At 36.5% G+C, this 16588-nt stretch overlaps 1 protein-coding gene across 4 annotated transcripts in view; it reads right to left on the reverse strand.

Moving 5' to 3' along the window:
* Positions 1 to 16588, reverse strand: part of GASK1B (golgi associated kinase 1B) — a 53558-nt gene that overhangs the window by 15062 nt on the left and 21908 nt on the right. For all 4 annotated transcript variants that reach the window (XM_045998359.1, XM_045998360.1, XM_045998358.1 and 1 more), the window contains one exon: positions 14510 to 14724. In XM_045998359.1, the coding sequence (XP_045854315.1) occupies positions 14510 to 14724 (215 nt within the window). The remainder of the gene's footprint in view (positions 1 to 14509; positions 14725 to 16588) is intronic.

Genomic DNA, 16588 nt, shown 5'->3' on the forward strand with positions numbered 1-16588 from the left:
CTTGCCCAAGGAGACAAAACTAGTGAATGATGTGAATTTCTACCAACTTCTGCCTGACTCATCACAATGCCTCTCAGGGTAGAAAAGACAAGCTTTTTGATTTCATGAAGATCATAGTCTGATGCTTCTAAGTGTGATTCACTGTGCCTGATCCATCCTGTTTTGCGGAGTGCACATACTCAAGAACTGTTTGTTGAAAAAACGAAGGAATGAATGTCGGCATCACTCCGCTCACCCACTCAAACCCTTCTAATGCAGAGAGCTCACTGCCAAAAGACCTCTCATTAGGACAGAACTCCATGTTTTCTACTACCCGTTTTCTTGTAAGAAGCTCAGAATCTTCAAACCAAAATCACAGAATCTTAGAATCACAGAGACCTAATATCTTTGATGTTATGAGCTACTATTTGGACAAAGGGAAGTTTTTTTCAGAAAAATTACCCAGGTCCTGCTTCTCAAACTTATTTTAAGTACCTCTGACACATAGAGTTATTGAAGACACCAAAAAGGATGAATTTATGTGAGCTAGTTATTATATAGAAATTAAACCTGAAAAAATAACTAGTTACGTATTATTTTAAAATAACACTGACCCATTCATTACACGTTAACATATTTTTAAAGAAATTGCTATGCTTTCCAACAAAATAATAAGAGAAATGGAATTGTTCTTCCAAGTAAAAATGATGTTTAATGAAAAAAGTAGCTGGTTCAGCTCACAAGTCAAACAACTGCCTAAGTAGTTCTCCTCCAGGCAACTACCACACTGTGGGAGGCATTAGGAGTGCCTTAGGCATTCTTCCTGTGTTATCACATAGAATTTTTATTTTTTCTATTTTTTAAATTTTTTATTTTATTTATTTAATTTAATTAATTTAATTTATTTATTCGAGAGAGAGAAAGAGCACAAGCAGGAGGAGCAGAGAGAGAGGGAGAGAGAATCTCAAGCTGATGCAGAGCTCAATCTCACAACCCTGAGATCCTGACCAGATCTGAAACCAAGAGTCAGACACTTAACTGACTGCACCACCAAGGTCCCCCTCAAACAGAATTTTTTTTTAAAGATTTTCTTTATTTATTTGACAGACAGAGATCACAAATATGCAGAAAGGCAGACAGAGAGGGGGAAGCAGGCTCCCTACTGAGCAGAGAACCCGATGCTGGGCTCGATCCCAGGACCCCGAGATCATGACCTGAGCCAAAGACAGAGGCTTAAACCCACTGAGCCACCCAGGCGCCCCTCAAACAGAATTTTTAGAAGACGTGTACTTACAAGTACAGATTTAAGAAAATTAATAGTTTTATTGCTTTATCAAGGACATTCTTAAGTGAATCGGGCATATTTTGCATGTACTTTTTCACATGAGCACAGTGGCAGTGAAGGGTAGGACAGGTATTGGTATAATGTAGTGCCAGCTTTGATTCATGTTAAGGCACCAACAAGTTTACCCACTACTGCAAACATCAGCATAGGGGCAAAAAAGCAAAAAACTGGCTTAACATTATTATGGGAATAGTGTTGACCTCATGGGCCCTCTGAAATGGTTAAAAAAAAAACATTGCCCCAAACAGTCCCATTCACTAATAATTTTTTGAAGCTCCATTTTCTCTTAGTTATCTATGTTCATTAAATAAGTTGAATATGGTTGACAAGAAGATGGAACCAATAGAATCTTTATGAATCACCTCTCACTTAACCCTCTCTGAGTCTAATTTCTCAGGCAAAATTATTTTTATAATAAATTTTCTAAAAATAATTATATCAAAAAATATCTCTGTTGAGGCCAGATGAATATCTGCCTGTTCTCTCAGGTGTTCTTATGAAAATACTAGTGTATTAAGTTATCCATGGTTTTTTATTTGCTTCCTGGAGGATTTATCCAGGTCTGATGCTTAGATCTCCTATTTTCCTGGAACATAGCAATTAAGGTTGGTTTCAAACTGTCTGTGGTTCAATGGCATAGGATTAGTGGGGAAACCAGTCCCACAGCTAGCTCAAAGGATGCATTAAACAATCTCTGAATATCAAAAGGTGGTTAGGGAATCACACAGACTTCCTCAAATCCCTGATCTCTCTCTCCCAGCTATCTATACATCAAGATTTAGGATTGAGACATAGTAAGTATGCACTACTCAATTTCAGCACAGTTTATAAATTCCATGGCAAGTGCTGAAATAAGCAAAAATGTGTATCATTAAATAACATATACTGTGCTTTTGATTAATAATTAAATTAGAATTGACCCATGAATGCTTATTTGGTTGTCACTTAGCAATATGAAGTTCATGAATATAACTTATTTGACCATTTTCCCCTTTGATTCAGAATGATAAAAGAGCAAAGATTATGTGAACCAATTCCCTAGTCCACATTTTATGCAAATGAGGCTTTAGTATAATCAATGCCCGAAATCTCTGAGAATAAATGCTAGGCAGTAGATTCTAAAAGATTCTAAGTTGAAAGCCGGTGTCTGAGGAACTTGTATGCTCCTTAACAGGAGCGATATGCTTTGTGACACAGGGAAGTCTTAACGAGAAGTGGATCAGTGTACAGAAAAACACATTCTTGTTGTAAAGGCCAAAAAACCATGCCTCTGTGATAAGCCAGGGTCAGTATGGCTAAACAATTGTTTTTCTTTGATGTTGCCTCCATGAAAAATCAAATAACTAGCTTTGATGCTGTGAAGAGAATGTAGTCTCTAAAAGTCAGACCTCCACTAGAGCCGTGATGTCAAAGCCCAGAACAGAGGCTCATAGGCCACAGCCTTTGTGTTTACTTTCTCAATCCTGTCATATTCTTGTAGAAAATTTTTAGCAACAGACGTACATTCTGCTTAACGGCCATAAAAAGCGAAACTATTTGCCTTTTGAAATACAGGCCAATATAATTCTACTGTTGGTTTCCTAATCTCCCCAAGGTTTTGAGAAGGCCTAACTGTTAAGGGAACAAGATACAATCCAGCAGGTCAGTTTCTTCATGGAAGGGTGGGTTCACAGACTTCCTACATCAGACTCTCTTTAGAAGAGAGGATTCTGAAGGAGCAAACATGTGTAAATGGGATGTATTCCATGAATAATCAAAGGGGAATTGGCTGTGTGGATTAACCAAGGGGACATCTGGAAAGGAATCACACTGAGAAACAAGAGTACAATAGTTCCCAGGCATAGAAATGACATCGTGTCAGACTCAAAGCCAAGTCACAAAATCTCACATGACGACTGAGCCTCACAGATTGATTTGGAATTGTCTAGACAGAACATAGAAATTCTTCACGTTAGTTCAATTTAACAGAATCCCATAAGCAGTGTTCTATTTGCTTATAAGTCCTGATTTTTGTTTATAAATTAAAATAAAAAGTACTAAGCTATGAGAACAGGAAAAGGAACAAATGGTTATAAAGTAAACTATCTAAATAAAACACCTACGAGGCCAAGCAAAGTCTTTCATATGGTGTCAAAGTAGCCAGAAGCAATAAATAAATGCCCTAAGGTATTTGTTATATTAAGATGTTGTTTCAATCTAAGGAAAACTTGCTTGGCTACTGCCTTGTAGACCTATGTTCTCAGGAATAGAACCTCCCTAATATCTACCTCCTACAATATCCCTTTTTCTGGCATCATAAAACCACAGCCTGCCTAAGCCCTGCTTCTCTCTAACTGGTTAAAGGACAGGAATAGCATGTGGCCAACTGCACTTAAAGTATTTAAGTTTTTAAAAACACACAAATATCTGCTTACTATGCACATAAGATTCCTTTAAAATTGGGTGAATGAATCAGTCATGACAGTGACCTTCTATTTAGAGAAAGTGCAGGAAGGGGACTTGAAGAGATGGTCAAAGGGGAGTTAACTGATTTTTAATGTGTTGATGTTTCTAAAGTAAATTATAAAAGCAAATATGCAAAAACAACAACAAAAAAAAGTTGACAGTGTAATGTAATCCTAGAAGGTAGAAACATGGTATTTGTTATGTTGGTCTTTGTTATTTAAGTTTTGGGGGTTTTGTTGTTGTTGTTTTGTTGTTTTATGTTTCAACAAAGGGACTAGAGATCTTGAGGAACAGAATCTCAGAATACAATCCCAACTAGCTTCCCAGATTCTATATGGTGAGAACCCTGCAGTAAACAAACATGTAAGAATATATTCTCTGAAATGCCCTCATCTCTGCAAAAATGACAGCCCTTTATCCCAATTTGACCTGAATGGCTGGTCCATAGAAACAACATTATATGATCTCATGATTCCCTACTTAATATGATATGCTGTAATGAGTACTCTTTACTGCAGAAAATTCACAGAAAAACAGACATGAACCCTACTCTAAGGACCTGCAGTATTTGGCGGAGATTCAGGAAATCACAGCTATGTGTGCATATATACATTCAAATTCTTATAAATAGGGTGATTCTAGATCTGTGCTGATCTATTGAATACTTTCCATCTGCCAGTACCTTGGTCCATTTGCACTACTATAATTATACAATTAAAAATAAAATACCATAGACTGGGTAATTTATAAACAATATTTATTTCTCACGGTTCTGGAGGCTGGAAGTATGAGATCAAGGTGCCAACACAGTCTGTTTTTCATAAAGGCCCCCTTCCTGATAGCAAACTGGCAACATCTCACTCTGTCCCTACCTGGTAGATGAAACCAGGGAACTCTGTCAGGCCTCTATGACAAGGTACTAATCCCACTCACGAGAGCTCTGTCTTCATGACATAGTCACCTCCCAAAGCCACCCTCCCATACCCCACCTTGGGAGTTAAGATTCGATGTATGAATTTTGGTGAGACATAAACATTCAGACCATAGGCAGCCGGATATCATGATAAACATTTCATGTGATAAACATTTCATTTCATATCAGTCTCCAAGTGAAGTAAGACCATTCTCCATTTAAGTAATAAATCAAAGCTCAGAGATTATGAACTTGTCCTAGATTACAGACAGGACTATTGAAGAATCTGGGATGTGAATCAAGCTTTACAACAAACAATGCTGTTCTTTTACTTCTGTTTCATATCAGTATGAATCTGTGTTGTTGCCCTCTGATTTTAATGTATTGAAAACTTGTGAACATTGTTTAAATGACGTTAGATAGTCAGAGGAAAGAGGGAGCTTAATATGATTGAGTTGGCTCCAGAAGACCTTGCAGAGAAGGATTTGACTAGAGTTTGAGGGCCAGGCTGCACATTAGATGGGGAAGTAGAAGCAGTGGTGAGTAAACCATGGGGAAAGTGGGGGTGGAGGGTGCAACAGGCAGTGAGTAAACAAAACCACAGCACACACACACAGAGGCATACACAACCCTGAAGTTAACAAACACATACCTCCTTATGTGTTTGCTAACGACAGGGTTCTCAGTCTACAGTACTGAAATACCACAAAAGATCATGGCTGATGAGCAGATGAGAACAGGAAGGAAGTTAGAAGGTCAGGTTATGGTGTTTCTTAAATGTTAACATTTCTCTATATAAATTGTACCACTAGACAACCAGGTATTATATCAAGTCTACCATGAGAGAACCAGGTAAGAGATGAAGGTAAATTACTCCTTAGAGAAATATTCCAAATAATAAATGAAGAAGTGATGAGAGTTAGAATACCCCCATTTCTCAATGCCTGGTGAATGGATGGATCAACACTGAGCATCCATAGCTACTACTGTCACAAAAATGAAAGACCAACCAGACATTATCTCTGCTAGTAGAAAAATATGCCACCATCTATGTAGAAGTCTTAAAAAAAAAAAAAAACAAGTTAAATCTAAATTGGATCAGTCTCTAAACTCCACACCAATGTCTATTGAATATAGGTGACAGGAAGACAAATAAAGACACCATGGAAGTAAAACCAGCAAACTCCAGAATCTAGAACTCTAGAGAACAAGGCAAATGCTCTCTTCAATAAGTAAACTGGTAAGGGAAAAAAAGGAAGAGGTGGACACAGAGTCTATACATTAAAAGACATATCAACTGATCACAAACTGCAGGATTTATTTGAATCCTGGTTCAAATAAACAAACTGAAATAATAAATAAGCAAGCAAACAAATAAATAAATAAAACATTTATTATACAATTAAAAATTAGAACAGTTACTGGACATGTTACTGGAATTATTGCTAATTTTTCTTTTGGGTGTTATAATAGTTACAAGCTTATGTTTTATTTTCTAGTGATCATAGCATGAGCCAAAGGCAGACGCTTAACTGATTGAGCCTTCCAGGTGTCCCTAATGCACTAAGGCATTTAAAGTTTATTTTCCAGGGGTACCTGGGTGATTCAGATAGTTAAACATCTGCTTTCGGCACAGGTCTTTATGTCTGGGTCCTGGAATTGAGCCAGCAGCTGGCTCTTTGCTCAATAGGGACTCTGCTTCTCCCTCTCTCTGCGCTTCTCCCCCACCCACCACTAATTCTCTCTCAAGTGAATAAATAAAATCTTTAAAAAAATAAAAATTGAAATTAGAAAAAAATATTTTCCAATCAAATGGAACTTTTCAGAGTTTTTTTGTTTGTTTTTCTTTTCTTTTTTTTTTGCAAGAAGCAATTAAAACAATTTAAAGGAAAGTAGGAAAAATAAACTCAGCCATAGTTTACACAATAAATTGAGTTGGGGAAGATAGAGACAGAGATCAGCTAGAAGTCTCTTACAACATCTGGACCTATATTGATAAGAGTTTGATTAGGATAGCATTAATAGGGAAGAAAAGGGAAACATAAATAGAGTGATCCTGAGGAACTACAAAGTTTAGTGTATCTCAAAGAAGAGTCAAAGATTCAAAGATGATTCAAAAATGTCTGACCTGACCAATTTTTAAAATAGTAATATTATGAGGGGCGCCTGAGTGGCTCAGTGGGTTAAGCCGCTGCCTTCGGCTCAGGTCATGATCTCGGGGTCCTGGGATCGAGTCCCGCATCGGGCTCTCTGCTCAGCGGGGAGCCTGCTTCCCTCTCTCTCTCTGCCTTGTTGTGATTTCTCTCTGTCAAATAAATAAATAAAATCTTTAAAAAAAAATAGTAATATTATGAGAAGGAACAGGTAAGTCAAGAGGGCAAATTGTCGGGGCATGAGTGACAAATTTGCTTCTAGACATCAAGTATGAGAAACTGACATGACCATTTGTCATTTAAAGTGAAGTATTGTTTTGCCACATACGCATAAAAATGTTTTGTGCCCTCTCCAATCATGATGAATTATTTAAAAATAGTCATGAATTAAAGTTGTATAATCAAATAATGAAAAAAAATGTATGTTAAACCTTCTCAAACAAGGAAGATGACTCAAAATCTTCCTTAATAAACATACTTTTGTGGCATAGGTTAGCCATTTCCTCTATATCCTTTTCTCTGCAAAAATCTCTTGTGTTCTCTGATACAGAAGCAAATCTGTTAACTTCTTTTACCTCACCTTCCCTGTCTCTATCTAAACATAGCTGCCCAGTAAACACCAGCTTTTCTGGCCAATTTGCTCATGTATGATAAGTAATACTTAGAAGAATAGAATTATAATGTCACAAAATAATTTGGTAACTGTTCTGAGGCCTTTTAAAATAAGATAGTCCCTTGTATTATAGCATCAATAATACTGAAAGTAATTTCTCCTAGTGAAAAATCATGGACATGTGTATAGTAAAAACTATGTCAAAGTCAGACATTTGAATTTCATTTGTAAGAAAGAGCGCACTTTATACAATTAAAATTCTGTAGAAACTGTGATATTTTTAGTTCTTAGCACATCCATACCTTCGAAGTTTAGAGTTGGTCAATTTTAATGCCTAGAATATTATACTCCTATGTCCTTTATCTTAGGAAATGACTCTCTGTAATCAAGTGAACCATTGTGATTCTCATCATAAAAACAAATTGTGAAGGTTTTCAATAATTAGAAGCAATAATATGTCTTCTCAAAACCCTCTCATCCTTGGCCATCTTTGCTCCCTCAATCCCTGTCAACTCAGAAACTAATATTGCCCAAGCTAATCATTTTAATTGCTACTTGAAGACAAGACAGTATGTGACTTACATCATGTCTCATTATTTGCTAGCAAATGAACAAAAACCTATATTATTTGCTTGCTTGGACTTAACAATAAATACAAGGCTACAGGCTATTTGGATCGGCAATGTGTTACTTCTGCAAAACGATGAAACTGACCCAAACTATTAGAAATCCCAGTGTCCAAGACCCTGGATTGTTATGTCTCTTGCTGTCAGAGCACCTATCTGTGAGTGATCTCTGAAATCTGGAGGCAAAACCCTTGATCACTGAGTAGCAGGGATAAAAGAAGGCGATGCTTGGAAGACCTTAATAATCTACCATGGAGGCCACAGTTGGAATCTTTCTTTGCCTAGCATTGGATATTCCCACAGAAACAAGTATTCTTTAATGAAAAGTTATATTTTCTCATGGTTTGACAATAGTTGATTGGAATTTTTACTTTTACTATTATCGTATCATTAAGTGGAAAAAAATGATGCATAGAAAGAAGAGTGGAAGAGAATAGGTCAAAGATGAACAACTATTAATCTAACGCATTATATTCAGGAACTAAATCATTAGAAGCCAGGTAAGAGCTAGGAGAGTTGACTGATAAAAGACAACTCTAGGGTGACAAGGCATGCCAATTCATATTATTGTTGTTTGTTGAATTTATGAACATAAGTTTATTACTCACAGCCACCTGGGGAAAACTACTTAATGGATTTTCCCACTCTGCCCTTTGTTAGAATCCCTCTCTCTGAAATTCTCTTCCTGTCTCCTGGACTCACTTGATTTCTGCAAGGTCTTCAGTTTCTAGATTAAATGTCATATTCTCTGTTTACACTCTACAAATCTCGAAGAACTAGTAGCATCTTATTTGTTTCAAAAGGATGTTAAACTTAATTATGACACCTGGTTCATTCTGTTGTGATTATCTGTCTCTGCTATTAGACTACATAACTCGAGGTCAGGGACTGGATCTCAGCTATTCTATCACCAGCACTAAACCTGCCAAGTGTCTGGGACAGAAAGGGTCCCAAAAAATTCTGTCAAGTCCAAGTGGAAAGAAATATATGTAATTTGTTTTGTTGAAGGTGGAAGGAAACATCTCCCAAAACACATCTCTGTTAGTACTCCTCTCTCTAAACACTCCTTAATTGCTCATCAAATAAAATTATTCTTAGAAAATGTAAGTACACAAAGAACTCCATTAAATAGGAAAAATATTAAATATTTTCTATTCATTTGATTTTTCATTTTCTAACCTTCTAATTCTCTTATTTTAACAAAATTTATTTCTTTATTACAATTACATTTTGTTGCTTCAACTTTTAACATTTTTAATTGGACACTTTTGATTTAATATTTTAATATAACTAGGTAGTTTTCTTTGATCAAAAAAATAACACCCTGAGTGTGACATTCTCAGCTACTCTGCTACTAATTGAAAGGTTACAGAGTTGGACTTAAGAAATTCACAGCTTATTAAAAAAGACAGACTAGTCAAAAACAATTAAAACTTAATAGGCTAAGGTCTCTAATATAAGTATATAAGAGTAGAAAATATAACAATTTTGGAATGACTTACAATTTAATGAATAAAAATAATGGTAAAATACTTTAATTCTTATATTGGTATTAACCTCTACTATTATTTCTGAATAATAAATTTCTTAACATGTAATACTCACTGAACCTATTATGTAACCAACATTATACTAAATTCTTCAGTGTGTAAATGTATTGAATTCTCTCAATAACCCTCTCTATAAACATTATTATTATTCCTGAGGGAACCAAGGTAGAGAAAGGTTAAATAACTTCTCAATGTTAAAAAATTAGTATTGGACATTTGGATTGAACTGTAGCAGACTGGTTCCAGAATCTCAGTTCGTAACCATTATACAGACTATCAATGAGCTCAAAAAGCAAGTTTTATACATCCTAAATCTTTTCCTATTATTTTATTTGGCCTTTTGATAGAAATTTCCCAAGTCTTAGGAACTCAGATTCTCTCTAGAATACTATTCTTTGGCATCCTAACGGAGGTGAATTTTTGTCTCTGCAGTTCATACCCCCACGCCTCAAGAATAAAAGGTTACTTGTGCCTCTATTACATTTACAGACCCAGTAAAATGGCATAGCTTTTATGAATGTAGATTTGTTAATTGGGTAAAACAAAAAGAATGTTGTGTACAGAAAATTAACAACTGGGTTCTGTATTCTCTTGCCTTGTTGTAGCATCATAGAACAAGTGATTTTAGTTTACTTCAGGCAGAACTTTTCTAAAATTGTTAACAAACTCTACTCAATGCGTTCCCAACACATTCCCAATCACCATTTAAATAAGACATATATTTGACTTTAAAGTAAACACCTCAGTGTAATTGATGAGGATTATTGTATAGAAGGTAACTACTAGAGTACTCATGAAAAATGGCCTACATATGTTCATTTATTATTTGTTCAGCAAACATTTTAACAAACACCTCTCTATAAAAATTGTATGATGCTAAATACAGAAAGTAAAAAGGTCAACTAAGATATCACCTTATAAAAAATGTAAAATTTCTCTGGAGTAATATCTACAATGAGCAAAGTCAAATGAAAAACAACAAAGTAAAAAAATTTTTTGAGATATATAGGATTGATAATAATTTTCATGATATACAGAATGTTTTTATAAATAAGGAAAAGCTTGGAATGCAAGAAAAATGGGAATTATATGAACAGGCAACTCACAAAAAATGAACTATAAATAATGCATATTTGAAAATATGATATCCTGAATCTCACTCATAATGAAAAAAATGGAAATATAAGCAAGACCTTACTACCCTCCATAAAATCAGTAAAAATACTAATCAGTATTCTACGTCCCAAGGTTGGCAAGAAAAGAAAACACTTGCTTTTTTATCTTACTGATAAAATTATAAAATGCTGCAGCATCTAGAGGAAATCAGTCTTTTGTTTGTTGCACTGCGGGAAGCAAGTAAATGTTGGATGAATGAAAGAATGTAAGTCTATTCTCTCAGATGCCATCCTCATATATATAATTTGATATACTTTGGTAGATACCAACCAAATTAACTCTTAACAATCGAATTAACTTCTGACTTTTAGATTCAATGTTTTAGGCAGAGCCAAAATTGGGAACTCCCACTGGTGTCATAACTTAGGTTCCAGTAAAGTCTTGCAGAGATCATATCCTCATGGATTATGAAGAATATGAAAGACACCTTCACAAGCTCCTACGGGCGGAAGGGACAAGGGAGTAGATTACAAATAGAACTAACTGATCTACCAATAGAATCCATTCCTGCAGAGTTAGCAGCAGCCTGATGCCCAGTATCTCAAGCCAAAGGCAATCTTGGTTTACATAGTTTGAGTGGACTGGAGGAATTCATCCTGTTAGGAAATGACAAAGCCTGAACTAAGATACGAGCACAAGCCATACCTAAAAGAAGGTGGATTGGGGAGATATTTCAAGGACTTGGTCACTGTATGGATGTGAGGGTAAGTATCATGAGGCATATAAATGACTCCCAAATTTTTGACTTGAGAAATTGGAAGATGATGGCACCCTTGCCCTATAAAATGAATAGGAGGACGCTTTGCTTATAAGTTTGTCTCTTAAGCCAGAATTCCCCAGTTGGACTCCAGATTCTATTGGATACCAGCTCTGTGACTCTAGCCAAATTAATTAATTTCTCCTTGCCTTGATTTCCTCATTTCTAAAATATGAATAATAATAAGATCTACTTCATTGGACTGTTATGAGGATTAAATAAGTTAGTATCTTAGTGCTCAGTACAGAGATAGTGCTTAGAACTGTGCCAAGCACATAGCAAGTATCACATAATTGTTAGAATATTAACAGTATTAGTTTAAGTTCTTAAAATATTTGTCTTCTTTGAAAACTTACAATAGTGATGTGTCTACATTCATCCTCAAGACCACAGACAATGGGCACAATGACAAAAGCTGCTGATGCTCTCAGGAGACTATGGGTCAGTTTGAATTCATTCTTGCTCAGTCAAGGTAATGAACAGAAATGTTACAATGTGAACACACCTCTTGTGAAAAAAAGCTCTTTTCCTCTGTTTTCTATCATATCTCTTATAGGCAGGGAGCATCACTACTCCCCCAAATGACTCTCCTTCAGATAAATGGTATATTTAGGATGCCCTAAATATCCTATGAACATTGCCAACCCCATGTCCTTCCTTACATTTGTGCCTATCCTTTTTATCATTTATAGCCTGCAATCTTACTCAAACTCTCCCTCCTTTACTATTTTATGGCAAAGCACTCTCTCTCTTTTTTAACCTCATATCAGTAAGAAATTTTATATTATCCCATCCAGCCCTTCTTACATGGATCTATTTTTGTTTCATACTATACTTTCCTATGTAATTTTTTTTTAAAGATTTTATTTATTTATTTGACAGACAGAGATCACAAGTAGGCAGAGAGGCAGGCAGAGAGAGAGAGGAGGAAGCAGGCTTCCCGCTGAGCAGAGAGCTGATGCGGGCCTCAATCCCAGGACCCTGGGGTCATGACCTGAGCTGAAGGCAGAGGCTTTAACCCACTGAGCCACCCAGGCGCCCCCCTGTGTAATTTTTTAAAAACCCAAATGTGGGTTAGGGAGAGGGGATAAGTCTCTTCACTATTTTGCTATCCCTGTGTCAGTTTTCTTCAGGGTAATGCACGGTAGGTGCTGCATAAACACATCATCATTTGTTGAATGATGTAGTTGTAGTTTTCCTCAATAGAAAGGAGAATAATAAAGACAGAGGTAGGTGGAGATTTAGTTGAAGTTTCCATAATTAAAACAAACGTCACTAGAGACAACTTCTAAAAGGGTTTCCCTCTATTCAGTCTAGGTTAGCTCTTATGTTCCTCAACTACAAACCTCAAGGTCATTCCTTTCTTATAGACTTCACTGCCACATTCATGACTCTTCTATCCCTCCTGCCTCTAGTCATCATTTTCAGGAACTTCAACCTCTCTACTAAACACTCCCCTAAACACTTGGCCTTATAGTAAGTACCTTTACCTACTTGGCCCTCATTTTTCATTTTATTACTAATACATTTTATCACACCAACCCCCTTTATTAACCTAAGGATACCTTGGTAGTCGCCATACAATAATGGTCAAAAATATGGAATCTAGTGTCAGCCAAAACTGCCGAAATCTCTATTTGGGAACTTACCAGCTCTGTAATACTGAACAAGTTAGGTAACTCTTTAGAAACAATTCTCCATGGCATTTCCGCACATCTTAGATCAGGTTTTACTTTGCACTGTCTCTTCAAGGATGTTATTATAGCAAACAGCCTTGGAAAATACAAAGATTATTTATCACCTGACTAAGATAACAAAGATAATGTCTCCTTCTGGGGCAATGTTGGACAGGTTTGCTAGCAACCTCTTATAAGTTTGGGGGTTTCCTAAGCTTAGAGTTCCTCTGTAGTTACAAACCCCTACATACAGCATTCACCAGGCTACCTTGTATCATCCCAATGGGACTCTAGGGGCAAAGGAGCATGAAGCTCATTCCATTTGCTATACCATGAGTAATGAAGTATTCTGTCTGTCTCTGTCCTCTGCTACCATCTATGAACATGTGACTGGCTAATCTGTTAGCTTGCAAGAAAGATAAGATCTCAGACTTTCCACAGTTCTTGATAAAAACCTCTTTACACTTCAGTTTCCCTTTTACCAACCCATAAAATGGAAAGAAGATGCCTATCTCAGAGTTAGCATGTTAATTAAATGGGAAAAAATGAGCTAATATATATACAATGCTTTAGACCAGTCTGAACCTCATAGCTGGAGTCTACAACAGTTTTTGGTGACTTCTGACTGCCTGCTTGTCAAATGCCCTGCTCTCCTACTCAGTTCTTGCTGGTGGTTTTGCAATGCTGACACCATAAATCATCCTCTTCTTGAAAGTTCCTAATCCCTTGAAAGTCTGTTACTCTGGTTTCCTTCTTACATTTTTACCTCTCTCTAGTTCCTTCCCAAAATGTCACACTCACACACACACAGAGAAATTAACAAAAGGAGAATGTTTTGTAAATGTCTTAAGACAGTCCTAAATTCTACAAAATATTAATTAGCGACACAACAACAGTGGCCAACAGGTTTTTCTAAAATGGAGGAAAGGAAAAGCTGTAATCAGCATGAGGGGATGAAGAGAGTCATGAGATCTTTATCAAAAGGGGACAAGAGTTATAAGACATGTGTGATATTCCATGTCACTCACTTATACAGAAGGTCAATATTTATCATTCTATTGTTCTCCAATGTCCAATCTTAATGAAATATTTGCAAAAAAAAATTATTAGAAAGAAAACAAGAGAAATGGTGGCTGTAAGCTATATAACCAAATGCCACTACAGGACTTAAACTATGGCTTCGTGAAAATTCAAGGTATAGAAAATTCCTTAGCGTTAGCCTTACATAACTCAGTGTCAGCCTTAGATCACCCCTTACTTGATCTGATAAGCTTACCTGTAACAAAAAATCGAAGAGTGCCAGCTTGGACCACTCATGGTGATGTATTTCAGTACAACCCCACTCAGGCTTAGGTACTCGGCCATTCTGCCAACACTTCTGTTTCAACAGCTGTTGGTAAGTTCCCCAGGTGAGCTTAACAGAAGAGTGGGTCTCATTACTTGTTGGAGATAAAGATGAGTCCCAGAGAATGAGAGGGCATGGTCGGCCATCTATAGAATCCAAACAAACAAACAAACAAATTCACTTTATCATGTTCAGCATGACTCAGTGTGAGATTATAGACAATCACTCACAGCTTCGCCCTCTCACTTCCCAAATGCAAGAGTTTGATTAGATGATATTTCAAGGTCCCTGTTAGACAATGAAAGGAAAGATTTTTGAGACAAGATGTTTTATTGATGTGGTGCAGGAATAAACCACTAATTACCAATAACAATGTCCTCTGGTTAATGTGGTTTTATTCCACTTCTAAAAGCAACCACCACAAAAAGGGAAAGAATCCAGGTGTTTATAATCGTCTATTCAATGTCTGAGTGGAGCTGCTCTCTATACCTAATAACAACTGTCTGATTTTCTGGGGCCACAGAAAAAAAATTTTTGGAAGTCACAAATTTAAAAGTGAAATTGCATGGCTCACACCAACCACCACCATAGTTTCCAAAAAAAATAAAAAAGAAGCAAGATGGAAACTTTTTTTCTCTTCTGGTGGAAACAGTAGTGCTCTTGATAATGGATCATTTATTCACACATAACCTCACAAAGTGCATTTAAGCAAATGCATTTCTTCAACTACATGCACACAGATGATACATTAAAAAAAATCTGTCATTCTAATTGCTTTTGTCTCACTCTTGAGAGTTTAGAAATGCTACTGCTAGACTGTACCAAGAACGATGAGCCCAAGTAAAGTTATATACAGAGAAGACCATGAAGGTCCATTAAATGACACTTCAAGATTAAAACAAATGACATCAGTTTCCAGCCCCCATTTCTGTCAAATAAAGTCACTGACAGATGATGTTAATCAGCTTTGCTTCTAAGTTAAAAATCAGAATGATGCTCTTGGGGCGGGGGGGGGGGGTGGGGGGAGTCACAAAGATCTGGAAAAGCCTACTTAACTCATTCTTAACAGGCCTGGACAACAGAAGCCTCTGAAATTATGACTGGAATGTCTAAGACACATCACAGGAATTTTTAAAAGTTCTTTTAAATAGCCTGAGAGGCTCTTGATCTATGACTGTATTCCTTTGGTTAAAGACATTTATTTTACCATCTTGCTTGTTTGCCTTTTGTAGAGTTCTTATCTCTCTCTGGTCTTTACTACAGGAAACTGCCGTCTTCTCTAACCTCTTTTGAATTTGCTGTTACAGTGACCTCAATAACTGGTAGCGTTCACTTGATCGTTCAGATCACGTGCATTCCGGCTTTATTCAAAAGAAAAATCTTCTTCCTTTTAACCTTGGAATTTCAGCCTAGGACTTCTATGCAAGAAGTCCTTTAGATTTGGGGAAGCACGCCACAGTCACCAACACACGATTAAGAAAAAAAAATAGAGAAAGAACATAGATCTAAACTAAAGAACTTCACTTTTAACACCATCTCCCCTTTTCTTTCCTTTGACTTCCCTAAATGGTTTTGGGGCTGCTCAAAACTAATTGTTTTCTTAAGTAGAAGATAAATGTAATTTTAAATGAGTAGATTCCAAATACAACGTCAATTTAACAAATAATAATAATAGTAAAGCCCAGGTAAAAGCAGTCCATCATGAGTGGGAGACAGGTAGAGACCAACGTCTCTACCAAATATGAGTCCAACTATGAGTGGAAGACAAAACATCACTTGCAAGGACATGTGTACTTCAGACTTCGAGAGATAAACACCAAGGAATTCTACCCATCGATGTCTCTGGACTAAAGTTATACACAGATGGCACTTTAGATTCTCAGGGCTAGGAAGTATTCAAAGGGAGTTGAAACCTAATCCTGAACTTCAACAACACACATCAATACAGGAGACAGACAGGCGGGCCGTTTCCTCAGCAATTCACATGAGGCCCACAGAGAAATAGGGAAA

The sequence above is a fragment of the Meles meles genome, chromosome 2 (genome assembly GCF_922984935.1).
Source record: "Meles meles chromosome 2, mMelMel3.1 paternal haplotype, whole genome shotgun sequence".
NCBI classification, from domain to species: domain Eukaryota; kingdom Metazoa; phylum Chordata; class Mammalia; order Carnivora; family Mustelidae; genus Meles; species Meles meles.